Source organism: Dermacentor variabilis, chromosome 4 (assembly GCF_050947875.1).
Source record: "Dermacentor variabilis isolate Ectoservices chromosome 4, ASM5094787v1, whole genome shotgun sequence".
Lineage (NCBI taxonomy): Eukaryota > Metazoa > Arthropoda > Arachnida > Ixodida > Ixodidae > Dermacentor > Dermacentor variabilis.
The window spans coordinates 52,844,150-52,871,872 of NC_134571.1; the positions used below are offsets into that span (position 1 = coordinate 52,844,150).

The following is a 27,723-nucleotide window of genomic DNA, read 5'->3' on the forward strand; positions in this document are numbered from 1 at the left end:
TTGCATTAATGCCGCACTAACTAGCCCAACACTCAAATTTAAAGAAATATCAAGTTGACTTAATTGCTAGGTAATACGCCTGAAATTCCAAACAAAACTTGCAGTGAATGCAGGGTTGACAACCAAGAAAAGATGAAAAAGTGAGGGAATGAAAGAATATTTGCTGGAGGCACTTCATAATTCCAGTGCCACCTGCCCACGATGTTATATATCTTGGCAGCTTACACTCGGCACAAACTGATTGTTTGCCAGCAAATCAAATACTCTACTAGGCAAACCATTGGAGGAATGTTCCTGCATAAATATGGGTCCAGATTCCCAGAAATATTTTATAGACCATGACGGGAGCTTGGTATCATAAGTGCCACAATTTGGCTGCAAAATTCTAGAAGGTGAAGTTTGAATGTCATTTTCTTTGCTGCTGAGTGCTTTTCCATTGAAGAAATTGAAGTAAGAGTTCTGAATGGGTAAGCTTCCTGCCTAGGCAGACATCTTTAGCTTTTGCTCTAAAACTTACAGTGGCCATATGACCAGGGGTATAAATCTTTTTGCAAGCTACTTAGTGCTGTTAGCACTTTATTGATCTGAAAAGGGAAATCTTTATATCCATTGTCGATGGTTGGACTCTACAAGGAAAACGTTTCTGTTCATTTGCTCTCTCTCTCTTGCTGGCCCTCTTAATATCTCACTTGCTCTTTCATATTGTTTGTGCTTTTTTTTTTCATGCGCTTCATTTATATTAAAAATCGTCATGATTTCTGCACAATTCTTTTCTTCAACTGTAAAGCTTTCTTTGTGGGAAACATGTTTTAGTTTGTAAGTTCGTGCTACTGTCAGGTGGATGACAATTTTCCCTTCAATGAACCTTGTAGATTTCTGTAGAGCTGATTTGCAGCACTTTTATTAATCTCCCTCAGTATCTTATTAAGTTGTCATCTCTTCTAAAATATGCTCGATCCTCGGCATCCAAAAACGGGTTAGGTGATCTCCACCAGTGGTCGGCAGAATGTGTGGCCATGGCCCTTTGAAGGGCATGCTGTGACAGTGAGGTGCTGTATGCAGCGGTGCGGTACGGGCGGGTGCCCAAGCGTTCCAGAGAGCGGGGCGGCTCTTCGGGCCTCTCGGGCGAGGAGGGCCTCTCACTGGGCAGCCCCGGGGAGGCTGACCAGTGCGCACGAGACCTCGAAAGCCAGCAACTCGCCATGTACGACATCATCTTGACCATCTCCCAGGCGCACCATGCCCACTGTGCCTACACGGAGGAGAAGACGCGTGCCCTTGTGCGCAGGCCAGCAATCTTCGTGAGTGTGCATGAGCTTAGCATCGGGTGCGTGTAGCAGGGTGACAGGTAGTGAACAATGAATTGCACGAGAGTTCAAGGCTAGGCTAGTTGGTTTTTATTCAGTGTCCATGTTAAGTCAGCCATGAGTGGGCTTTGAAGCTATAGTGAGTGACACCAGAAACCAGTAGCTGTAAGAGCAGCATATAGGCAATTCAGTCATGGTTTCTTTGTTCATCCTTAAGGCATAAATGTTCAGATTGCAGCCTCATTGGTTTCTGTTGCTATTACTGTGCCGAAAATTGTAGCTTTGAAATTTATACTTCACATAGTGTTATATAATTAGTAACTCTGAAGCAAAGCTAGCATAAGTAATCATTGCACTATTTCCTGCCCTGGTTTCTCTCTATAGAGTTCCTCCTCTGAGTCATTGCACAGCAGCTAACTTGCATAAGCACCCCTTTGAAGTGCTATTCCTGTTGCTAATGACAGCTCTGTATGGACATTTTCAGCACCAGTTGTTTATATTTGTACAAAGGTCTTGAAGCCTGATTGGCTCCTCACATCTAGAATATGTGCTTGTGCAAGCCACGTCCCGTGCTGTCCTACTAAATACCTTTATCGCGATAGCAATTATATGGACACTCCAGGCTCATTTCTGCCATCACCGTCGCCGTGAGGTTCCGTATCAGTGAAAGCATGTGAGGGTGAGCCGGCGAACACAGCTCAATCATTCGTGCGCGAGCGATGAATGCCGCCCATATGCATGCCCTCTCCTGTGGCATGCGAGGCACGGGGATAAGGCAAGTGAGGAGGGGCATTCCTCTCGGTTGGCTGCTAGGGTGCCTCGATGTTCTCCTCGCCTGCCGCTCCATACAGAGTAGAGACAACCGTGGCATCTACTGCAACGTTGGCTACGCAAATCCCGGACGCCGTGGTAGACGCCTTTGGCGGATGCCGTAAGGACCCGTTGCCGGCGCTCGTGTGTCTTGAAAGCGATCTGCGACATGGCCGAAGTGAGCACCTGCACAGGCCTCATCTTCAAAACGATCTGCAGTGTCTGCAGAGTGCGCATAATGCCGGTAGCTTCGTATGTGCCGTGCTTTCGACGTTTCATTCGCGTTGAAGCGCCAGATGCACGGAGGTCAATTGGCTCGAGACTGCTGCCATGATTCCTAACTCTAGTGTTTTCAAAGACAGTTTCCCCTGTCACCGAGCGAGATGTATTCATGTTTACCTATGCATGTGTAACACCGTGCTGGTTAATTTAGTGAAAACACTTTGAACGGCTTGTTGGTTTGAATCCATGATAGAATGTGTAAGTGCGACTGAACAGAGGTGTAGAAAGAGGCAGACACACAAAGACAGTGCTGTCTGTGTGTCTGTTTCTTTCTGCGTCCTCGTTGAGTCACGCTTACACATTCTATCATTGTTATTTTAATTAATAGGGGAATGTTTACAAGTTTATATGGCCGATAAAACTACTATCCTTACTTTGTGCAGCTATCTACTAATTTGCTATTGCAATCTGTGCTTCACCTTTCGGGCGGAACTGCGTGAAAAAATTTGTTCGATACGATAGTATGAGGATCATTTGAGGATGCAGGGCATTGTGAGGTATCTACAAAAACAGCTTGGGTAAAGGGTGAAGTGCATGGAGGTAAAGAGGGAAACATGTAGAGGTAGGAGAGGCGTAGTGCCAGTGAGGAAGGGGAGGGCGCAGTTAATTATATCAATGTCACATGAAAGAACCACTGCAGGGGTCATCTGCATGCATCGTCCTCTTTGCTTGCGGATTCGCACTGGTTGCAGCGCCAACTACATCCTCCTTTAGTCTCTGTAAGTTGAGCTGGGCATGTTGCCGAATGGGTCACTCTCACCATCCGCTATTGGAGACGGCATTCACTGCATGGATTGCATCAGTCGCCAAGGTACTTCGCGAGAAAAGTAGTCATGTCATAATAGGAGGTGGCCACTACTGCTACTGAGGGATGGCGTTGTCAGGCCAAAGCAATGCGGTAACATAAGACTTACAGAATGGCCGATCAATGCGCTGCTATCTGAACGTAACTCACTGGTCAAAGGCGTGTCGTTTGTGAAAGGCAGTGAACACAGAAGAATGCAGAGTGGCAGGCTAAGGCAGACATTGAGAGGGAGCAGCATCAGCGGAATATGGTAGGACAGTACGGAGAAGCTGATCCAATGCAAATGCCTTGATGAATTATATAATCTTACAAATGTTACCACATTGCATCTCTTTCCCAAGTTATACATTGTTGAGAAATCTTTTTTCTTTTACTATCATAGTGAAGTGGTTTCTGCATTTGTTGTATAGAGATTCTGCTGCTGACTTGTTCTTGCTCGTGATTTGGACAAGAGAAGGTGCGGATTTTGTGTTGTGTGTGTGGGGGATGCAGAGCCTGGAAGAGGTTGGGGGCAGCGGCGAGGGCCCAGGCAGTGCGCCGCAGCCGGACAGCCCCGAGCAGAGCAAACTGGGCCTGTGGCAGCAGTTTGCCACCCTGGTGACCCCCTCGGTCCAGAGGGTAGTTGAATTTGCCAAGAGGGTGCCAGGATTCCTTGATCTCGTCCAAGATGACCAGCTCATTCTCATCAAGGTATGAACGGCGACCTTCCCACTTGCATTCACGCACTGTCTGAAATGCCCCCTTCTACCCTTTTGTGACAGGGGTAATCGCAATTCTAAGGGTAAAAAAAATGTGCCTTTTTCCAATGTTGCTCATTGTTCTTATTTGTATGCCATAATATCCTAAACCATCAGCACCCCTTTTGGACTTCTTCCACCTCCTCTTCATCTTATTTTTTTTTTTTTGCAAAATATCAATTACATAAAATATACTTGGACATCATCCATCCCACAAAAGCCCTGCAGACCAGGAAGTGCTATAGCTAGCGCCATGCACATTAGGACCAGCTTCCTTTAGATGTGGGAGCATTTTATTGTTCACGTGTTCACAAATGTGCACATTTCCTTAATGTAAGTGTGCACCACTGGCAGATGTTTGCAGAGCGCATCGGTTATTGCTTTAAGATTTTTCACTCTGGGCTTATCAACGTTTACTGCACTTACGCTGAGACATTGCTCATTTTATCCACCACAGTTACTCAGCAGCTGTAACGTTTTTGCTCTGACTTTGTGGCTCCTGACTAGGATAACCACAAATTTGATAAATGCATGTGACTGCAAAGGGTTTTAAACTCGAACATTTTCGTTTTTGATTGCTTATTTTTCATTGCGTGATTATTTTTACTATGCAACGACTGAATATTATGCTGTTCTTGTGTATTTCAAAAACTGTCAAGCCATTTATTTTTGTGTGCCCTTAATATACATGATTTGAAAATGTTCGATGTGGAAGTTCTGCTGACTACTTCTACTGGGATTACCCTCTAAAATGGGGCACATTCTATTTACTTGTTTGCATAAGCTTGCACTATACCAGAAATACAATTGTATGAAAAAGAAACAATATTGTGCTCGCAGGCACACCAATCGATTTTGTGCAGGCAAGCCGATGATGCATCCTTTGTACCAGAAAGAGAGAGAGGTCATGTATGAAGGACACGTGCGGCTTAAGTACCACAATGAAGGCTGAACAGACAGTGCTGTTTCCAAAAGGCAGAAAATTCGAAAGAGCTTTCGTGGCCCAAGTAGACCATGCGGCACAGCCACAAATGTGCAATGTAATATGCCCAATGCTTCCAGTTCGCTGACAGTTGGGATTGCGATAAAATTATAGGGCTTTACAGTATAGCGCTGACAATTTGTTGTGCTCAGTTCCGTTCACCTGACATCGTTGTGTGATCCTTGCAGGCCGGCTTCTTTGAAGTGTGGCTGGTGCATGTATCTCGAGGAGTGCTGGTTGGTCTTCCGCACGACACGCTCACCTTCAGTGATGGCACCTACCTCATTCGGCAGCAGCTCGAGCTTATGTTTGATGTAAGTGCGCTCCCACTGCTACAGGACCATTTGCCAGATCTGCATAGCTGTTTTTTTATAAATTTGAGCTTACTTTACTGTTTTACTAATGCTGCATAAAGCATGGTGAAAAATCAATTCTGCTTGTGAAAATGTTGCAAAGCTGCTGAAAGACTGTGCGGCACAAGATTGCTATTAGTGCATGCAAAAAAAAAAAGAATTGTCATTGTATCTGTGCTGCCCTCTCTGAGCAGCTCAAGACACTACATTAAAGTTTCGCGAAGGTTTATTCAGACAAGTTCCTAAAGCAGGTGAAATTGGCAGCAGCAGAATTCCTCACAAAGTCGCTGATCTGGGAACAATGTTGTCACGTCTCTGCTGTCCCACATCTATTGTTGCATCTGTGCTGTGTCTGAAGTTAAATAATCGTTATAAAATGTCTATGTAGCCAACAAAAGGTGTATACTGAGAGCAATTTTAAGTGCATGCTATACCCCCACCCCCCTTTTTATTTTGTTGTGTCCACAAGATTTTTCAGAATTCTAAAGTTCACAGGTTGGCATGTATGCACTAAGACTACTTATGTTACAGCTCATTTACCGTATTTACTCGCATAACAATCGTACTCACGTAATGATTGCACTCCTGAATTTTGTGGTCAAAATTCAATTTTTTTGCTTTCCCGTGTAATGATCGCTACCCCACTTTGTTGCAGTGATGTGTCGTGTGCCTAGTCTAGCTAATGATGATCGTGCTTACCGTCTGTCAAATGCTGTCAAATGCTATGAGAATGACTCTTGAAGACATACCAAGCGGTCTGCACGCACCAAACATTTTTAAGCAGATGCCCCATTTCATTCCTTTCATCACTTTCCGCACTTCCATGAAAAAAAAAAGGCTACAACCAAACTTGCACTTACGTTGACTTTATTACTTGTAGGCTTCATAACGGTTTTAGCCAACAACAACAAAAAAGGCGCCTTTCGATTCTTCTCGTCTGCGCTCATGGGCACGCAACAAATCGCAAGCGACAACTATGGTGGCCATGTTTACATGGATACGTTAGAAGTGTACCCTATTCATAACCGATGCTTGTAACACAGCTAAGATATTCACCCACCCTTAGTGGAAACGTGCCGTATTAGGATAGTAGTGAAGACAAATGTCGCAGTTTCCGCAGCATGCCCGCCATGCGTTTCTATGTCACTGGCAGCTATGCGCGGCCATCTCTGTTTCTGTCCCCTCAAAGTAGACATGGCCACATTATTGTCACAAACTTGCCAATATTAACGATATTATTCATTACTGATACAGAAGAAACTGTTTCAATGCGCGTAATGTACTCACGAGAAAAACAAAAATCGCATTCGGCGCGTTCGGCTTGCTCTGCTGGCCGCCATATTTGTTTTGATGTCCCACACTGTTACAGCGGCAGCCACCTGCTTGTTGACCTGTTGTCATCCCGCAGCAAACGCGGGAAGAAAAAAAATATTTTTGCAGGAAATTTAACTCACGTAATAATCATACCCCTGAATTTGCGTCAATTTTTTGCCAAAAGAGTGGGATCATTATGCGAGTAAATACGGTAGATTTTGTACATAGCTCAGCGAGAGGTCCTTAAAAAAATGTGTCTTGAAGGGACTTAATCAGACAAAGATACATACAAGGAAGCCAGAGAGAGCATAGGGGAAATTAATTGTTATGTTTAATTTAATTGCAAAAGTAATAAGCTAAAGAGAAATTAAGGTGGATGAAAAGATAAGCTACCACAAGCGAGAGCTGAACCCACATATTCAGTATCACGCATGCGGTGCTTCATCAGTGAAGCTGCCATGGCGCCATCCTCCCACCCGCTTTCTTTGGTGTTTGTTTAAATGTATGTGCACTAGGTTAGCACCGGAAGTGCTAGCCAGTGCCGCTCACCGCCAAGGCGGTGAATGTGGAGTGCCCATTTTTTAACTGCAGCCATCACATAGTATGCGAGCTCATTTACTACATGACCTGATTTTGGGGATGTGAGGATTACTTCAAGCGCTTTGTGCACAGTAAATATGGAGTTGCTGCACAATTGCTCGGAATGCATAGGCAGAGGCTGGGGAATCAACAGAGTAATAAATTTTTCACAGGAAGTAATTAAGGTGCATCAATCCAGACATTTTGCTGTGGTCTGAAGTGGCCCTGCTTATCCATGTTGAAGGATTCCTGAAGCATCTGTCTCATTTGTTTTGCAGCACGACTTTGTATCAGCAATGTTCAACTTCTTTGTGGCGTTCAACAACCTTCAGCTGAATGACACGGAGATCGGTCTCTTCTCAGCCGTTGTGCTACTCACAAATGGTAAGCTACAGGACGACCATTCTGTTTGTTCTGTTTTTGCCTAAACTTCATGCTTTGTGGGGATTAGGTGCAAGAAAAAGTGTGCTGTGCTCCCCTCTGTCGCTGTTGCAGAGTGATTTGAAAGAATGTTATGTTGACGACCTTGTAGGTTGGCACCACTTAATTATTAAAGGGACCTTGAAACGATTTTGACTATTTTGTACAAACATGCTGAGTCGTTAGGGTAGGTACTTCTGATCGTTAATTGATGCATCTAAGTGCTCCCCGTAAAGCCTGTAATTAATTATAAGGTTTTAAAAACGTATGTTGCTACCGATCGCAGCATGTCACTCGGCTGAATTTTCAGCCACCCCTGACCATTTGACGCAAGTTGCCCTAACGATGCCAGTAGGGCGAACTATCCAATTGGCTGACCAGGACGCATCATCGATAACTTTTCTAACTTTATGGTGAACATATGTTGTTTGTAATGGTTGGAATGTTAGTTCATTTGTTTCTATAAAAAGAAAATAACAGAAAGAGAATGTACGAGGACAATTTCTCACTACACTTAAGTACTTCCGGCACAAGGCGTCATCTGCTTGTGTTGCAACGAGAGCTCTGCGGTCAGTGTTGATCTTGATCTGTATTTTCGCAAGCATCATGGTTCGCCCTTGTTGCGTTGTGGGCCATAAACATAGTGACTGGCGATATGTCAAGCTGTGACTTTGCGTCCTTCTGCAAGGCAGCAGACAAGTGGAGTGGCTGCAGTGCATTGGACTGTCGCTATTGCGCTATTGTGAAGGAATTTGCGTGTTTGCATATCCGATATTTGGGTAAACGCAAGCACAAGCAGACTGGTGCTGGCCATTTGACCGTGCCGTTTCGCGGCATGAGCAGAAGTGCAAACGTGAATGGTCTGCACGGTGCAGCCACCTGATGGAACAGAGCTCCACCAAACATATTAGCAGTAAGGAAGTGTATTCTTTGCTGTTGGTGTAAATTTTTTGCAGGAGCATAATCATAAACACATTGTTTTTGTAAATGTTTAAAATGTTTTACACTTGGTTAGAGCAATATTAGCTCTTCGTTTGGCTAGTTAAGCTCTGTGCCACCAGGCAGCTGGACCGTGCAGACCGATCAGTTCATTCATGTACGTCTACCCTAAAGCTCCTTCATCAGCTTGAGTTTATATCTCCACCCATCTTTTGAAAGGCTCATCTTGCCTGTGGTTACCGAAATACCGGACACACTCGGCGCTACGACAGAACACTCGCAACGCTTCGCTGCTCATTGCTTCGATAGCTCTCACTTGGGGTTGACTGCCAAGCTGCTCGCGGAGAGGTTGGAGAGACTTCGCACGCTTGCTCCTAGCCAAACGAAAGTAGACGACATGACGTGCCATCATGACGCAAAGCCAGTGAAGGCGGAGCTTAGCCCTGATTACTCGGCGAACGAGTTGAGGAGAAAATGCATGGCTATAGAGGAGGGTAACTTGCAATTGTCCATGGATCTCTTAATATAAAGTGCTTCACACAAATTGTGCAAATTATCAACTGTAGCTGCACGCTACGCCTCTACAAAATTTGCCCGAACCATATCAGAGGCCTTTTAATTGTGTCCACATGCAAATGAATAAAAACTTTGTTGACAGCCAAGAGTCCCAGGGTCTGGAGTATTTATGCCTAAGTACACTCAATGATTCGGACTCAGCGGGCGTCCACCTAAAGTCCAAATAATCCGGAATATTTGAAATATCAGCTTTACTGGAAAATAAAGTGTTATTCCAGAAGTGTCCAGAAAAGTTGTGCAACATCCTCATTTCATTACTTCTGGAGCCATTTTCACTTTCGCATGATTATTTTGCGACTAGCATAGATGCTGACTCTCTACAAGCAACAGCCATCTTTATGCAGTGCTATGCACGCTGTCTTATCGTAGTGCCTGGAATGCTGTTGCCCGTCAACATTTCCAGTGCTAGTGACACAAAATATCACAAAAGTGAAAGGGTGTTCAAAAGTGATCGTCTCAGAATACAACAACTGAAGTCTGCCAACACGTTCGTGCTCTCACATATGCTACAGATAAATAAAAGTACAGTAAAACCTCGATAATTCGAAGGCCCCCGGACCACGAAAATTCTTCGAATTAATCGGATCTTCAAATCAACCGAAATGAAGAAAAAAAAAAGAAAACAAGTGAGAACTTGCCTCAAAAAGAAATCACCTTTATTTCGCACGTCCAAGAAAGATTACTTGGTGTGACAGTTCACCGCTCCAAGTGCCATGTTAACCAGCTGGCTTACAAAACGTAGCACGTATATATTATCACCACTGCTGCACTCAACAAAGCAGCAGACGATGTTCACGCAATTGATAACCGCCGCTAAAATGGGCGTGTGGGTGCTTGACTCCAAAAATACGGACTTGATGGATATTCTGGGCTTCATAAATGCATGGTCAGGGTTCCCACTGAGCTAATGCGTTTTTGCAGCCGATTTCTCGGACGAATTGAGGCCTCAAAGTTCGATTGTCTGGACTAAATCACTTGTTCCAGGCCATGCTATGCATTCTTGGAGGGTGCCATGTTGGATTTTCTCACTGGCTTGGCTTTCAGTGGCTTGCTCTATAGCCTCCAAGATTGGGAGGCACAAACTATCAAAAATTTAGCCTCTTCGATTTTCGGAGTTCTGGCAGCCCACTGGCAGCCAGATGGCAGCCACCTAGTTCCGGTTCTGATAGGAAGTCACGTGGGCTGGGATCCCAAGACAACCTGAACCTGCCCAAAGTTTGCAAAATCGAATGCCGGGGCAACTGGCCAAATGTAAACATGCTACCAGCATGACAGCGCCTGGCGAGGCCGGCGCGCGCTTGGCTTAGTCGGCCCATTTATACGTTGCCAGCTTGAAAATATATAGTTGCATTCAGGGATACGATCACTTTCGTGCGATTTCGTGCGACTCGGCTTAGGACGCATACTGGGCCAACCTCACCTTGCGCATCGTAGCAGATGGCCTCCGACGCGGCGGATGGCAAAACGCGAATTGCGCGTAAGTGAGTGTATACTCGAAAGCGATAGCTCAAGGATCTCTGCTTGCAGCAATCACATCGCCCACCGGCGACATTGATGAGTTAGCGTTGTGTCATTGCAAGACATGAAAAAGCAGGTTATCGGGTACGTCTCATACACATAAAATTTCGGGCCGACCTGCTTGGGCTTTGATTTCAGAAAGTTTGTTGTGGCTGATGGTGATTCTCATTTTGACCCTAAGGAGCTGGGGACGCGGCTGGCGCTTGAAAATGCACGCTGCCTGTGACCAGCGAAACGTTTCACACGAAAAACAACATTGGTCGCGATCATGAGAGCAATAAGCCAATGTACGTGTGTCAAATCTACAGAGTTCGAACACATATTGGTTTCGAGCTGCCACCTGTGAATCCGTGAAGTCCCTGCAAAGATGGCGGCGAGTGCCCATCGCCTCTTTTAGTCGTCTGCTAGCCAGAGAACTTCTAGAGAGCAGCCAGACCAAAATCCTCCTGGCAGGTTCTGGCAGCCCACGGGTAGCCAGAACCATCCAGCCCGAGCAAAATGAACGCCCGGCGGAAGTGAGTAGCGCGGTGGGCGGAGCAAACCAAGGAAAATGAAGATGCTCTGGCTGGCTCTGGCAGCCCGTGGGTAGCCAGAAGTGGAAAAATCGAAGAAGCCCATTGGAGAGGGAGTGCCATTTTCTGGTCTCAGAGGCCATGCCCGCATTTTTTTTCCTGACAAAACGCTCCAGGGGATGGCACTTTTTTCTTTTTCTTTTTTCAATCAGGACTATTGTCATAATCACTTAAAGTGTGATGTTATTTTCTTCTCTCTTTCTCTTTCTTCATTCCTTTTTTCTTTTTCCCTAAACTTTCGGTTGCTATTTCGAACGTGGCGTACCCTAATCAGGTGTGTACACATTCGGAGCGTCACATCTTTTTTGTTTCTGCAGCTTCGCATTTGTGTGATCGGTGCCACCTCTTGTGCGTCTGCGAGAGCCAAGTGGTGCGAAGTTCGTTTCTTTTATCTCCATGGCAAACTCCGTTGGCAGAGATCACCAACATGGTGACGCTCCTGTCAACTGTATAAATTAAATGAGTGCCTTCGTCATTGGGCAAGTACTTGAACATCTCGGGGGAGTCTCTAATCGTGTCCTGCATCTAATTCAATTTCTCAATTGCTAATTCACAATAACATTGACACCTTAGAGATTCTTGAGCACTAATTTATCACTTCAGCTGGACTTAACATTTTCCTTTAGTGTCCCTTTCAACTATTGCCCAATAGGTTCCTATGTCACATTTTGCTAGGTAATGTGATGAGCAGGTTGAAAGGAGGTGCCAGAGAAAATTGAGGGTGCTACCCTTGCCTCTTGTGTGTGCAGAGCGCAGCGGGCTGTACGACAGCAAGGCCATTGACATGGGCCAGAGTCGGCTGTGCGAGGCGCTGCGGCTGCAGGCGGGCCGCAACCACCCGGGGGACCCGGGGCTCCCTGGCCGGGCGTTGGCCTTGCTGGGGCCCCTGCGTGCCCTGGGGCTGGCACACGCCCGGCACCTGGCTTGGCTGCGCCCGCACTGGCATGCCTTGCGCCTGCCCCCACTCTTTGCGGAGATCTTTGACATCCCCGCTGCACAGCCGCAGACGCCACAGCAGCAGCAACCGCAGCAACAGCAGGCAACCGAGGACTCTGCTGTGGCAGGAACAGCTGCTTCTTGAAGGCTGCTCTCAGGTACTCCGTTCCCTTCATTAGTGTGTGCATTAGGGATCCTTTTCCAAGCAACACTTGACTCATGTTGCTTCAAACTCTCGTAGACCACAGATTGTCGCTTGAATTACAATGTAGGCTGCTAGCACAAGAAGCCAAAAAGCAAAGACACGAAGGACAACACAGGGGGAATTACTTGTACTTACTACTTGAATTAAAGAAATGATAAGTAAATGAAAATGAAAGTGGATGAAGAAACAACTTGCCGCAGGAGGAGAAAGATCCCACGTCTTTGTATTACGCGTGCGAGCCAACTTGCCGCAGGTGAGAAACAATACCACGTCTTCGCATTACGCGTGCGAGCAACGCACGCGGAATGCGAAGATGTTGGATTGTTCGCCACCTGCGGCAAGGTGTTTTTTCATCCACTTTCATTTTCATTAATTTATCATTTCTTTAATTCAAGCTGTAAGTACAAGTAATTCCCCTTGTGTTGTCCTTGGTGCGTTTGTTGGCTTCTTATGCTATGATTAATAAATATCGGGCCCCTCGGTTAACCTTTTGTAGGCTGCTAATAACACAAGTCATCTACACTATAAGTGGTGCTGCACTACAACCAAAAACGGTCAGTCTCAATGTTTGTAACACGTGCCATGTCCAAGAAAGTAAACAAAGCGACCGTATGTGTCTGACATTGAAACATGCAAACGAGATCTTTGCATGCTTTTCATTTTGCTAACGTTTCTGTGTGTTTCACCTATGGTGATCGTGGCTTTGACAGTGAGCATTTCCACCAAGCAGAAATCTACTCTGCAGTAGCTATAGACCTTTGCACCGGAAGCCTCGAACCAGAGAGTCGGAAATGGATATCAGGCCCCCGGTAGCGAGAGTAACTAGCGTCTCATAGTTGCCCTCTCTTGCTGGACTGTCACGCGCGCTGTTCCCGCATTGACTGCACGACGTTTTCGCGATATTAAGCTTATCCGCACAGGCTATGCGAATGTCCGGGCAACACTGCGCTGTGTACGGTTGTTCGAACAACCAGAAGAAGCGCAATGCAGCAAGATAAGTGCCGTGCAGCACGCACAATGTGCTGCAAGAGGACTGCGGCTGCAACGTGTACCTGTTGTATCGGTTTCCTGCCGACGCGGTACTGAAGCATCGCTGGATTAGCGCTGTAAATCGTAATGCAGGAGACACACGGTACGATTCGGCGTCCGATCCGACGTGCGGCGCCGCATGCTCTGGCATGCGGCATAGGACGATTCCGGGCGCACGGTGCGTGCATCCGAAAGATCGAGCGACGCGTAAGCTCCGCCCAGATACAGCCCCCCAGCTTCACTTCATACCACGTCGAGAAACGCAATATAAACAACTCTGCACAACACTGCTTCGCTTTACGCGAACACTGCCAATAAAATTATGCCCCTGCGAGTGACGGAACACTTCACGACGGCGCGTTATCCACTGACGGCTCCGCCAACAGCAAGTGATAGGGCCGGTAGGCCTAGCTAGGCGGACGTTGCGGCCGACGGCGCTTGCGATCCAACGCGAGCTCTTCAGAGAGCGCTCATTTTTGCCAAAACAATTAACACTGTACACTTAGGTCACCCGTAATTAAATACAATTGGTTTACTCGACGCCGTCGTTGCGAAGGGCAAACGTACAAGCGAAGCGAGCAGCCTCGCCCAGACGGTCGGTGTGTGCTGTCTGCCCGCGAAATGCCCTCGCGTCGCGGCTCCCGATCTCGCCAGTAGCTGGGTGCTAGTGTACTAGGCGCATAACAGGCACACGTTCGAGATAATTTTACTAAATTGGTAACTATTTCGTGTAGGAAACAAACTGCAGCAGGCAAGGAAAAAAAAAAAAAAGAAAGACTGCGAAAAACTGGCCAGCCAGCGCCGCCTCCGTGGAGGGAGCGTCAGAGAACGTCACATGCCAGCCACGCTGTCATTGGCTGCGGCCAAACGACGGTGCGGTTGTCGGACGCGTCGGACGATGAAAATCTGCCCGGTTTGTCGCACGCCGGACTTTCGATCCGGCGCTTCGGCACGGCAAAACATCTCGATTCCGGCTGCCGTTCTAGCGCGTGGGCCGCCGGATCGGACCGTGTATCTCCCGCTTAATAAGGGATTCGTCCCTACGGAGTCGTCGCGCGTCTGCTCGATTCATTTTATCGACGGGAAGCGAACATCAGAGAATCCAGAGCCGATGCTTCAGCTCGGTTACGCGAGGAAGACAAGATGCGCTGTGTGTGTTTCCATCGTCAGCCCCTAATGTTTAGATGGGCTATAAATAAGCAAATATGAGCCAACAAGGTCAAGCTTTGGCCTTGTTTGCTCAAGGCGGCAAGCCGACAGTGGCTGACGTCGACGCCATTCCGCAATCGCACGGACTGATTCGCAGCCACAGGCGCTCACAACAGGAAAGTATTCGCCTTAATGCGTAAAGCGACACCGCTTAACACTGGTGACACTTGCACTAAAGGTCCGAAACGACGCTGAGGAGACTTAAGACATAGGTGAAAGCAGCTGCAGCGCTGAGCTAACGCTTCCCGGCGCCATCCGACAGTCGCGTGCAGTCGTACGGCAGCTGCCAGCGGGAAAGTTTCCATCTCGATGTGTAGCCGAGGCCTCTCGACACTGGTGAGAATAGCATGAAAGTGGCAAGAGGACTCTGTGAAGGCCGAAGATACGGAGCAACACAAATGTAGATAGCAACCAACGTATTTAGATCTGTTTGTTCATAGGAACAGCAGCGCTGAGCCGGCTGAGGCTGAACAACGACAGTCCAATATGGCGTCGCCGCCAAGCAGACGCTAGGCGGCGCCAGTAGTCCAAATATGGTGGCGCCCATGGAAGCCTCAGTGCAAAGGTCTATACTGTCATCTTGCAGAGACTGATTTGTGGGAAGCAAGAATGCTTGTTGGCATAGAAACCATCGTGTGCTTTTAGATTGTGTCTTAGGGTAGTTTGAATAGTGAGATTGGCATAAAACCTTAAAACAAAAGCCAGAAATTCACACAAGTCTAAAAAAAAATGTTAAGAAGGGATCTTCTGCAAAGATGGCAACAGTTTCAACTTGAGAAACAGTTTGCTTTCCAAGTTCTGTTATTCAGATATTTTCATGCAAGGACACAAGTTCATCAACTTGTTTTTTATAATGCTTAGCAGTACAGAAATTTGTTGGCAGACATTTGCTGAATTTTGTTATTTAATCTATCTGAAATTTTGTGATGATCGAGGCAACAAGAGGCATCTTGTGTTTGCCCATCACACATCTCTGTGAAGATCGCTCGCTATCTTGTGCAGATGTAGACGTCTCGTGTGACCTTGATTGCAACACCAGCGGTTTAGGCTGTATTGTACAAATTCAGCATGATACTACTTGTGCTTACACGTGAGCTTATTTTTTCATTTAACCTCTTATGTCCGGAAATTGCACTAATGAACTCGGTAGACACATTGGCTATAATTGTCAGCGGGTCGCCCACAAACCTGAACACCACTTCTATGGTGCTCAGTCATGCATGTGGCATCAGGCTTGATCACCGATGAACAGAAAGCTTCTTGCGATGGTTTGTAGCCCTCAACATGCCAACCAGCTGTAAATTTTTACCATGGCCCCACTGCCTTCGCTCTTGGGCCTAAGCAGTGGTTTCGGTGACTGACGTTACAGCGTTGCGCCAAATCTAGGTAGATCGATTCGCAGTGGCCCCATGGTTCTTGGGAACCTGAGAGATCGCCTCACCAATGAAAACGAGAGTATAGGGGACAACCTGAATGGTGCCAACTTGCTGCATGGCCATCATTTTTCAAACATTATGCGGACGGAGATCATCTATGAAAAATTTAGCAAAACACCATATGGTGCCTGAAACTTTGGCCGTTGTTACTTATTACTTCAGTAGAGAATGTGGTGGTGTGAGAACATGTTAGAATAATGAATAAGGTAAAAAAAATTGGGCAGCCACTATAAGCAATTTCGTCTTTGGGTTGTCGTGGCTATCATCATTGTTCTTGGCAATACAGAAAAACCTCGCTAATTCGGACTCATCCTCTGGTCCCAGCAGGTGCATGCATTATTTAGTGCTGTCAAACTCTTGTTAATTTGGACATATTTGGCCACACATTGGTTAATTCAGACCATTCTCAGAGCTCGGCGAGTGCCACAAATGTACCATGCGAAAGAGCAAAAACGGCGCTAGCGTCCAACCGAAACGAAGTGGCGGCATCTGCATCACCATAGTCATCAGTGGAAATAGTACATGAATGACAGCAACACCGCAACGCTTTGTCCTTATTTGCACCTTTAAAGCCTTTATTCTCGCGTTTACAGCCGCGGATAACACCGTGTCAGTCACATTCCTTCATAACTGCATAGTCGCCATCCATGATTGCGTTGATAGTGACCATGGTTTCCTCTGCAGTTGTTGCAGCAAACTAGGTAGTTTCGTTTTGACTCGGTGCATTTGTCGGCCGAGTGCCTTCAGAATCTCGAAGTTGCCATCCGTGATTGCATTGATAGTGGCCGTGGTTTCGTCCGAAGGGGTTGCGGAAAACATTTTCATTTTAACTCGGTGCAAAGCTGTCAAGGTTGAAGAGCACTGGCTACATTGTGATAGAAGGATGATCTGTTGGCGGTCAGCTCACTGGCTAAAAAGATATCGTGATGTGTGTGCGGTAGTGCAAAACTGTTTCTCGTGAAGACGCGCGCCACGGCCACGCTGTGAAGGAAGTCGCAAGGCCTACTCTGCTGCGACTGCTAACCAGTCACAAGATGATGTGAATGCAGCTTCGGCACTGATATTATGCAAAATAGAAACATGATTTGCTGGTTCATTCAGTACCGTATTTACACGATTGTAAGTCGACCCCTTTTTTTAAATTTGAAAGTCTGAAGTTGGGGGGTCGACTTACAATCGAAACTAAAACATGGCCCCGCCAAAAAAAGCGATACCAACTGGAGCTACAACGTAGTTACAATTTTATGTTGGCTCTATGGCCCTACCCGTATCTTTTCGCTCTCCCGCGTGTGTGTTCGCTTTTCGGAAGGGTTTTTCAACATTTTTGAGAGTCTTGCAGTGCATGCAACGCTCATGGGGGAGTGTCAATAGTTGATGGAAGCGCCGCTGTTCTCATTTGCGGCGGCACCCTCAGAACGACGTTGCTTGCGCACCGCTCGCGAGTTCCTCTTTCTCTGTTTAAAGGCATTGGTATTGGTTGGACGCGTTCCACTTGACTGCCGGCTACGTGCTACTTCTATGCTTCCCCAGTCGTCATTAGTGCTGCAGGCCCACTAATCGTTCGGCACTCGTTCACAGCAGCGTTCAAGAGGGCTGCCATCCTTTACGCCGAAGAAACAAATCACTGTGCAGCGGGCCGCAATTTCGATGTTTCTAAACGGGTGGTGCGAGAGTGGCGACTGCAGCGAAGCGAAATTTTCACCTGTGTGACGGCAAGTGAGAAATTTCCCACGTGCCGAAGTATGGACGCTTTGCGGAGCTGTAGGCTAAGCTTGCGGCGTACGTCGCTGAAATGCGTGATCGGTCCCTGCCAGTGAAGGGCGACGTGGTCATAAAATAAGCCCGGACCTCCGCCTTAATTTTAAGGTTCTGCTCCGCCGTGAGTACAACGAGTGGCTGGCGGCAGAAGACTGCGAAATTACGCCAACCGGACCTGTCAAAAGAGCCTCCCTGATGGCTGCGTGTGGTTGGGTACATTTGGCCTGGGCTGCTGTTCTGCAAGATGTCCTAGTGCGGTCGTTTGCCAAATTTGAAATTTCGCTGGACCACGACGCGCTGTGGGACCGCAGCAACGATGACGATGGCAGCACTAGTGAAGACGAGTAGTCCAGTGACCATGTCAGCTACTAATAAAATTTCGCTATCAAATGCGCCCTCGGGTATGCTCTGTTATTTTTTTTTTTTTTTCGGTCAAGCGATATGGGGGGGTCGACTTACATTCGAGTCGACTTACAATCGTGTAAATACGGTAAATAAAAGTGTGTTGATGTAGCATATATTCATTTATTGTTTTCTTGACACCCTCAGTATTTCAACATTCGGTTAATTCGGGCATTTTTTTTTTCGGTACCATGAAATCCAAATTCTTGAGGTTTTACTTTACACCTTGTTTACTGAAACCAAAGCCATCGTTTGTACATGTTTTCAAATTTACCATAGAAACCTGCGCATATTCTGACGGTTCTTCCCCAGATCTTAACACGGGAAATTTCTGCCCTGTACTATATTTGAATCGCAAGAATTTTCAGCCCGAATTGACAGTTCCGGTTTCGATATTGCTCAGCACTATCATCATCCAGGTTCTTGCGCCCTCATCAGTTGCCATTGTAAACCACGCTGACTTAGCAACAGCCACACTTTGCATGATCTCAAGACTGCAAAAGCAGTATTAGGCTACATTTAAAAGAAAAGTGATTGTAGCTGCTGAAACCATTGGCAACTGTGCTGCAGAGCTGCAGTTCAGTGTGAATGAGCACAACGTTCGTGGTTGGGTGAAGCAAAAGGAAGCCCTCATTGTGTGCAGCAGCCTGAGAATTTGTTTCTGGGGGCTTAATAATGGAGCGGTTCCTGAAATTGGACTGGACCTGACACACTTCATTCAAGAGCAATGAGCTGCACACCTCGCTGTCAACATCGAGCTGCTGCAAGCAAACGCAAAAGAGATTGCTAGAGAAAAGGGCATTCTGCGGACGGACCCCAGGCCAATTAAGCACTAGGCATCTCATTCTATGCACTGCACTGGATTTTCTTTACGTCGGCGCACATCAATATCACAGAAGCCGCCAGAAAGCTACAAAGAGCTGCTTCTGGACTTTCAGCGGCACGTGACTTCGCTTTGAAAGTCGTTCAACTTTCAGCTTGGCCAGATCAGCGATGCTGATCAAATGCCAGTATATCTGGACAGGCCCTCGGCACTAATGGTGCACCAGAAAGGCTCCAGGCTCATTTCCGTGAGGTCAAGTGGAAATGAGAAGTAATGTTGTAATGTCGCCTTAATGTTGTGCTGCACAGCAGACTGTCGCAAGCTTCCCCCCTACGTGGTATTCAGACGAAAGCTTCTGCTGAAAGAGGACAAGCTTTAAAGAAAAGTTGTTGTCTGCTATCAACAAAAAGCACTGGTGCTTGTTTGGATTAAAGTCTGTATGTTGTTGGCGATCCAGAGCACTGCTGGAACTCCCATCACTAGTTGTCCTGGATGATTTTCTCTGTCACATAGCTGACTCGGTGAAGCGACTGCTGTGCAGGTCCAGCACTGAGCTCGTCATCATTTTGGGAAGGATGACATCCCAGCTGCAACCGCTTGATGTGTGCATAAATAAACCATTAAAAGACTGCATCAAGTATTGCTGTATGGGGTGGATGAGGTCGGGAGAGCCTGAAGGGTCTCCTACCAGACGACTGGAATCGGCCTCTTTAGCAATGCTCTGTTCATGGATCACTGCCGCTCAGGCATGCTTTCCCGAGTAGCTCGTCCATCGTGTGTTCATGAAACGCTCGTTCATGAACGCATTTCTTCGCGCTGAAGACGAGCTTTTATGGGAGGATATCTCCGGCAAGGGACTCTCTGAGGAAAGTGCAACGAATGACAATGACTGAAGCGTGGAGTGCAGTAGACGGCAATGACTAAAGAGTGAAGTGCAATGGAAATAAATGCTTTCACTTACTGTTTTCGTCAGACTATATACAGATGAAAACTTTTTTTATTTTTGTTGTCCCCAAATTATACCTTGGACTATATACACGGGTCTGAGCTATATGGGTGTTTTTTACAGTATATTCATTTGTTCCAAATACTTTAACAATAATATTGAGTATTTGCACAGCCTAGTAAATGAGAGTCTGAAGAGGCCACATATGAATATTGTTTCTTGCACTAAGTTTAAATAAGACTGCGAGCTTAGCTTAGTTGGCAAGTTATTGAACTCTGTTTTCAGTTCAAGTGCCGCCATGAAATCATGACTCCTTTTTCACTTGCTGTGCTTGTTGGGCTAATTCCATGCAGCAGGCAGAATAAGTGGCCACATGTGACATAGGACTCACTGGGAGCACTATACACACAACCTCAAAAGCCACATTGCACATGGCTGATTTCCTTGGCGTTCCAAGTGATGTTACTAATTGTGGACCTTATCTAGAGGGTGCTGTTGGCAATGGAGACAGATCACTTGTGGCTTGGTCCTTGAGCAACGGATCCAATAGCCTAAAAGTGTCAGTTTGAAGTGTGTGCTGAGAGGGAGACAATGGGGGGGGGGTCAGCACTTGCTGCAACATCGCTGTTTCTTTACGTCACCCATAGCTTCCGGAAAGGGCTTCAGTGCTGAATTTTTGTTGTGGCCACCGGTTGTGCAGGGGTCACTTTTCCATGTGCATGCAGCATGTATTGCTGCTCATCAGAGCTTTCTCATAAAAGTACCTGTCCTGCTCTTTACAGGTAGCCCATCTCAACAGGGCCGTCAGTCCTCACCAATGTCTTGAGTGGTGTGGATCCGGACAGATCCCGTGAAGCATCGGCAAACTCCTGCGAGAATCTCATTGTGGGACCTTTTCTGTCCATCATCAGTAATTTATTTCTTCATGTCGTGGCCACGGCACAAACGACAAGCCCGCAACCTTATTGCGCCGCCTCGAACTGTGCTGTCCTGAGGACCCTCCTGGAACGATCGCCTTTCATGGACGTCTCGTAGGCATTCCTGTTCTGGGGCAGACCACATGGGTGTGATAGCACGGAAATGCTATGGCTGTTCGGGATCTTTAGATAAATTGTACGTGGGCAAAAACGCGAGGCAAAGTCTGTGTAAACAACCTTGGTGAGCAAGTTTTACTAAACATGTCTTGGGTATAGGGAGTCCTATGATGCCAGCTCCTACAATGGAGTGTTAACACATAACCACATAGGACGCCACGCATGAGAAGAATGAACATGCTCATCTTGATGCAAGTGTTCAATTAGTTTGGAACATGACAGTCCCGGTTGTACAGAGCTTGCCCAAGGTTCAAAGATTACCAAGTCCACTGCAGCATTTAACAGCAAAGCTTGAAAATGGCCTACTCGGTGCATGATCATTCTAGGTTTCACTGTAAAATGTGCGATATAGCTACACTCAGTCAGCAAGAACAACTCCGGTGAAAACAGACAGGCTGTTCTTGTTAAGTAGAGTTTTACAACTGGCCTGCCTTCATTTTAGTGTCCTAGTTGGGTGCATTCATTGAGGTCTGCGTGTGAGAAAGCATAGTATCAGCCCAAGGTGTGTACTTGAAATATAAAAAAGCAAGGTGATTTGGTGTGCGTTCAAACTGTGCTTGTAATGTATATAGTGTACAATGTTTCAGGCAGCATCAGCTGTCCATATTATTTGACTGTCCATAGCATGGCTCCACTATCGTCCGTTAATTTAAGTATCTTGTCATGCAAAATGTAGTAGGTTATGTTTAGTTAGAGCGGCAATTAGGCCTGCATGGTCAGTACTGTGAAGTTGTCAAATAAGTTTTCTTTATAGTAGCCGACAAATTCTTTTATGCTCTTTTCTAAGATGTTTCAGAACCAATTATTGGGGGGAAAAGACACATAGGGTAAATATGGTTATTATTCATTATGAATTGCCATTTTCACTTCAAAATTTGATCAAGGCCGGCCATAAATTGCCATATTGGCAGGAGATAATGCGTCTTTGGCATATCTAGCACCAACAATATTAGTACGGCAGCCATAGGTATAGGGTGTGTTTGTGCAGGCCAGCCAAGTTCAAATTATCTGGCGAGGGACAATTTCAGGATCAAATTAATGAACGTTTCGGCCCACAGAAATGTACGAGTACCAGACAGGCTTTTGGTTGAGATCAAATCAACCGAAAAATTACAGTTTTGCCCATATTACAAAACAGTTAATGTGACAGCTGGCACAACATTATGCATAGCAAGTCTTACACTGGTTTGTCTGGCACCGGTTGGAGTAAGCATTTGCAGATATGCACGTTGATTTAGCTGACAGAGTGAAATGTGATAAGATTATTTTTCCATCAGTTAGTTTTTTTAGAGTGCTCAGTTTTTCAGCAATCTGAGATTCTCACTGTGTCTAAAAAATTAGTGTCCGTAGTACTTGGCAAAAGATTATCTGGTAGCTCTTCTAGCATCACAGATAAGTGTGTCGTGTGTATTTTTGTGTAGCTGTAATAGGTTAAGTTGGTGTTGTGTGAATGGAATACCAGGAGTGACTGATGGCATCTGTAAAATAGGGTATACACGTTCATGAACATTCATGTTTTACCTTCTGAGCCTCCTCCTTTCTTTTATATAATTTGTCTTAATGTTCCATGGAAATGGAACATTAAGACACAGCTAAGAACATTCAAGCTGGACCATAAGTGAACAAAACAGATCACCATCTACTCCCTATATGTGCATCAGTTCACCACCAGCATTGCCTGCACATTTTGCGCTTGTCGCTCACCTTAGAACCTATGCATGAAGTCATTTTCTATACATCGTGGTCACTGAAGCACGTCAGGAACATCATTTTGGTAGCAGTGGGGTCATCAGTCTTATTATGAACCTGTTCCACTTCACTGCCAATAAATCTTCAAAAGGCCTTTGCAGGTTCAGCTGATGGTGAGGCAATTCTCTGTTTGCCTTAAAAACTGCTAGGAATGTGGCGATGTTACTCTGATGCAAAAGGAGAACAGCATTTCAAATAGGTGGCGAGTGTGACAGCCACATTTGCACTTTTCCATAGTTTTAGAAACCCGTGTGCAAGCTTGCAAAGTTTGAGAAAGAGAGAGGTGACTTTACTATCTGCGCTAAGAATATTTATACAACAAAGCACTATGAGACAGGTCACAAGCATAATCACTATGCCGTAACACAACCATTAAAAACAAAAAATATAGTCATTTTTATTTTGTTTTTAAAGTAGCAGATGCACAGGAATGTACATTATTGTGCAAATGCTTTTCTGTACACCTGTGTGCACAAGGCGGTTGTTCCTTCTTAAAAGGTGCTTGCTTTATCCCTTTTTCCCCGAGTGGTGCTTTCTCTCATCTTTTCTTCCATCTGTCTGCCCCAGAACAGGATGCTAGTGCTTAACGCATTGTGGTGTGCCAGTGCTCAGACTACTGCTGTGTTCTCCAGAGTATCCAGTGTCGCTGCTGAACATGCATTTTCGGAGGCAGCCGCAGCACAGAGCACAGCACCATCTTTTGAATTGTGCAGAGGAGGCCACTCATTTTGCCATGCACGCACATGCAAATGTGACGCTTGCTGGGAACACCTATCAGCTGCCTCTTCTTGAGCTCTGCAAGTGAGTGTGGCTCTCAACAGGGCGACTACGTCTGCTGCCACTGTCCCGCCAGGAGCTGGGCTCGAGTAATGGTGGCGGCGGAGGCTGGCGGCATCTTCGAAGACTATGACGATGACGTCTTCCCTCATTTGGTGTCCTGTAGAGACTTGCCCCATTTGTTGATCAGTGTGTGTGTGTGTGTGTGTGTGTGTGTGTGTGTGTGTGTGTGTGTGTGTGTGTGTGTGTGTGTGTGTGTGTGTGTGTGTGTGTGTGTGCGCGTTGCATGCGTGAAGTTGTGGTTCACTGCCAAGGTCTTGCCCAGCCTTCATTCTAATGCATACTACAGTTGCTCACTGTTCTTGTGGTTCATTGTTACCCGAGTCAGATTGATCGCAACCATTTTTGCCCTCTTCAAACTCATCGTCGTAATCTGCTTTAGGTTGTTGATTGGCGACGTAAGTCGGGGTGCAAGATGCTAACTGCCCAATACTTGTAGCTTTGGCACAAAGCCTGGAAACAGTGGGTTGGCTTGTGCGCTGAGGTGTACATCCTTGTGTTTTAACAATGCCATGCAAACATTGGCCAGCAAGTAAGGCAGTGCATAGCAGAATTGATCAGCCTTATCATCAATTTGTACGCCTTCTCGTTCATTGGCACGAAGTAGCCAACCCTAACGATAATGGCTGTTTGGCAGCATGCAAGCCCTGGAGAATGACATAAGGAATGACAGTGGAGTTGCTTCTAGACATGGCACCAGGGCAACCTATATGTGCAAGAATATAGCTTCTTTTATAAATGCTCATTAATTTTCTAAAACTATGCTGGAAAAATGGTCAACGTTTGGCGTTTCATGCCATTCGGGTGTGGTGCCTGCATCGAGCCCATATTCTTTCCTTATTTGCATGAAGTACACTGATAAAAAGGGGAAAAAAACATAATTTAGAACAGAACAAACCATGAACAAGAAAAATTTGTTAGATTGGTTAGTTATGTTTCACCTGTAACAGCATTACAGTTGTGCATAAAGGACAGACACAAGAAAGAATGATGTCGCATCGTTCTTTCTTGTGTCTGTGTTCTTTATGCACAACACTGTGCACACTTACAGCGCAAGAAGTTTGCTGCACATAATTGCACGAAGTTCATTGCAGCTCTTCCTCGCAGAGTGGCTTACTAGGTGATGCTTGTGCCACCCAAGATTAGGAGTACACACTTAACTTGGCCACCTTTATAAACAGCGTGCCGACTTGCTTAGCTATCAATGCTCAAGCAACATTGTTAAAAGGATTTGAAAGATGTGCACCAATACTAGTGTGCAAGCTACCCTCTGAAAGTGGGAACTCGTTATATGCACTGTCCACCAATGTTCACTTTGCCAGCCACAGTTTGTTTTTGCGTGGCACCACGTATGCATGGGCAGCTAAGAGTTGTGGTTGGTGGCGCAACATTCCAGTGGCTTAAATAATTTGTCAATTACAATACTGCCAGACGAATTTGTGGCCTTATTTTCCGCATGAGCTTTTGCGTACTTGGAGCTACAGCACTTTTTCATCCATGGCAATGTAGCTTTGGTCCTCCTTTTTGTTTTCATGAATTGTTAGTACCCGAGTGAAGTTCACCCGGTGCTTGTAGGAGTACTTCATATGCCTGCAGAAAAAAGAATGACGTTTCCCCTAGAGTTCTTGCGTTCCTTTTGTTCCGTCATGGAGTGTTATGTGTAAATGCTCAAGTTACTACAAGCCTTTGTAGCTGCTTGATATGCCACAGTCACTGGCAGTAACCATTTTCTATATTCATGCTGGTATATGTGTATTAGATACGAGGATATAGTCTTTTGACAGAGCAGTGAAAGTGATTTTATAGAAGCTGTTTTGAAGTTGCTGTTTGAATGTGTTGGTGGCAAGTGTGGAGGCAGTCATGCCATACAAGATTGATAACATCTACATTAAGGTTGTTGGGCGGGCATTGGTTTTTCACTCACAAATCAGCCTTTGCACACATTGCTATGTAATCATGCAATCCACATAACAATCAAAATTAAAAAGTTCCTTTTTTCCCCCTCTTTTGTAGTCCGTAGACAGTTCGGTGGTCGGCTTCCCTAAACACAGTCTTGTACATTACGAGATATCCCTGTGAATCAAACTTTATATACTTGAGGTAAAGTAAAAGCAGATTTTTTGTTCATAGCAGAATTCTGCACTTCGTATTGCACTAGTTGTACAGAGCCTAAAAAGCAAATGTTGATTGCCCACTGGGAATGTGCTTTTGCAACATGCTTTTGCAACATGCTTCAAATGCACCCATTGGAAGCATAAGAGTATGTTATCCTGTCGTTAACTTTCCCTTGTGCGGCTCCCTTGTGCAGTAGTTTTGTACATTTTTAGTGTTTTACACTTCAGCTAGGGCAGGTTTTATGCTGTAAAAAAAAGGGAAAAAAAAAGGGTGTTGTAAGCGACAGCTTTTAGGATACAATTGTTTTATCTTTTGCTTTGAACCTTCTGCATACTGTACCGCAGACAAATCCGACTTTTTGTATGCGGAGACCATCTTGCAAAGCTGTAGGTAGCCGTTGTTCGTCACCTTGAGTGTGTCGCTGTACTTTTCAAGGGTCTGTACCTGTTTCGTCCAGAGGCGTGATTGTTGGTCGAGAGCCCTTCCACGTGTTAGAGCACTGTTAATACTTGAATGTTTGTTCTTTATATTAAAAAACAAAAACAGACTTGCCCATATTGTGGAGGCAAGTGGTGCAGGTGATGTGTTATACATGAGCAGTCAAGTGAGCAGTATGTCTTGCACGTCTCATAACCGTTGCAAGTGTACATGTTGTTCTGTGTATAGTTTAGGGCTTTTATTTTCCCCCCCTACTTGGCCCACAGTTCTTTTCTCCGTTTTGAGAAGGCGTCCCCACACAGCTCAGGTGAAATCTGCACCAATGCAAAGCATTTAGAATCTCGTTCAGGCAGCTTGGCAGGAAAGTGATTGGCAGCACAAGGCATGCTCAGTGCTGACTTCACAAAAGAGGAAATGCAAATAAGATGCAAGAGGAATAGATATATGCTCGGCGCTTGGCTGCGGCACAAGTGCTTCATTACTAAAAGGACTGGCCAATTCATCGGCTACAACCAATTCCCCGCATGTCACTTGCAGTTAATTGTATACTTTATTATAAGTGCCTGTAAAGAACCCCAAATTGTCAAAATCATTTTAAAATCTACTGTACCATCTCTCATAACCGAAGTGTTCCTTTCGGTCAATTATTTTAAGCAGTTAGTCACTGTAGTAAGCTTGCAGATATGCTCGCATGAAAATGGCTTTCCAAGTGTACATCCACAGGTCAGCTTTTTGCAACTTCACCACCGGTTCGGTGTCAAAGAGGCAAGTCAACTTTAACGCGTCTCGCAGAGAGCAGGTTGTCTCAAGTCTACAAAATTTTGTTGACTCAAGGTATGTCTGGGCCATGGTAATAGCACTTGATGTGAATGGAATAGGCTGCTGCTCTATGCAGATGCTGAGCATGCTCTATTGCTTGTGCCTTGTCTCAAGTTTATCTTTCACCAAGCCAATGCCTGTGGCCACTCCTTTGCTTAGTTGTTCTTGACCAAGAGGACAAATCCCAGCTGGTGATCATGCTCACATTCCTTTGACCAGTCTTTAAAAAGCTTCATACTGTCTGTAAAATAAATTGTATGTAGAACTTGCTTGGGCTATTCACTATCAGCTTGTGCTTACTTTGCAGCGCAATGGTGTTCCAAGGCAGCAGTCTGTTGATTGGCATATTGACGGGTTTGTTTGTTTCGGGTTGCTTTAGTGGCAGCTGAGTCACCATATCTCGTCCTTCTTGGCCAGTGGCAGTTATGCAAGCTGCTGGCCGATGGGGCTCTATCAAGATGTGCATGACTGGCACATTTTTCATGTCTGTGCAGTGTATTTCAAACTTTATTTTTCTTTAGTTTGTTCTACACCCCAACCGGTGAGTAGGCACCAGTGAGGAGACGTACAGTGGCACAACCCAAAATATTATCACTGCCAGAATCATTGTACTGGGAATGTGGCACAATACATTTTGCTCACCTCCTCGTCTTTGTTTTCATTGTGGAAACAGTGTCAACAGGTCCTCTGTACTAGTTGTTACAAAATAAAGGAATGTCTATTCAACCCTGTC

The 27,723-nt window shown here is 45.7% G+C and overlaps 1 protein-coding gene across 2 annotated transcripts in view; it reads left to right on the top strand.

The window, feature by feature from the left end:
• The window catches only part of Eip78C (Ecdysone-induced protein 78C), a 122,549-nt gene extending 94,826 nt beyond the window's left edge, over window positions 1-27,723 (top strand). For both annotated transcript variants that reach the window (XM_075689086.1, XM_075689087.1), the window contains 6 exons: window positions 1,063-1,301; window positions 3,697-3,894; window positions 5,112-5,237; window positions 7,448-7,553; window positions 11,944-12,288; window positions 20,721-27,723. In XM_075689086.1, coding sequence (XP_075545201.1) covers window positions 1,063-1,301; window positions 3,697-3,894; window positions 5,112-5,237; window positions 7,448-7,553; window positions 11,944-12,275 — 1,001 coding nt within the window. In that variant the 3' untranslated portion in view covers window positions 12,276-12,288; window positions 20,721-27,723. The remainder of the gene's footprint in view (window positions 1-1,062; window positions 1,302-3,696; window positions 3,895-5,111; window positions 5,238-7,447; window positions 7,554-11,943; window positions 12,289-20,720) is intronic.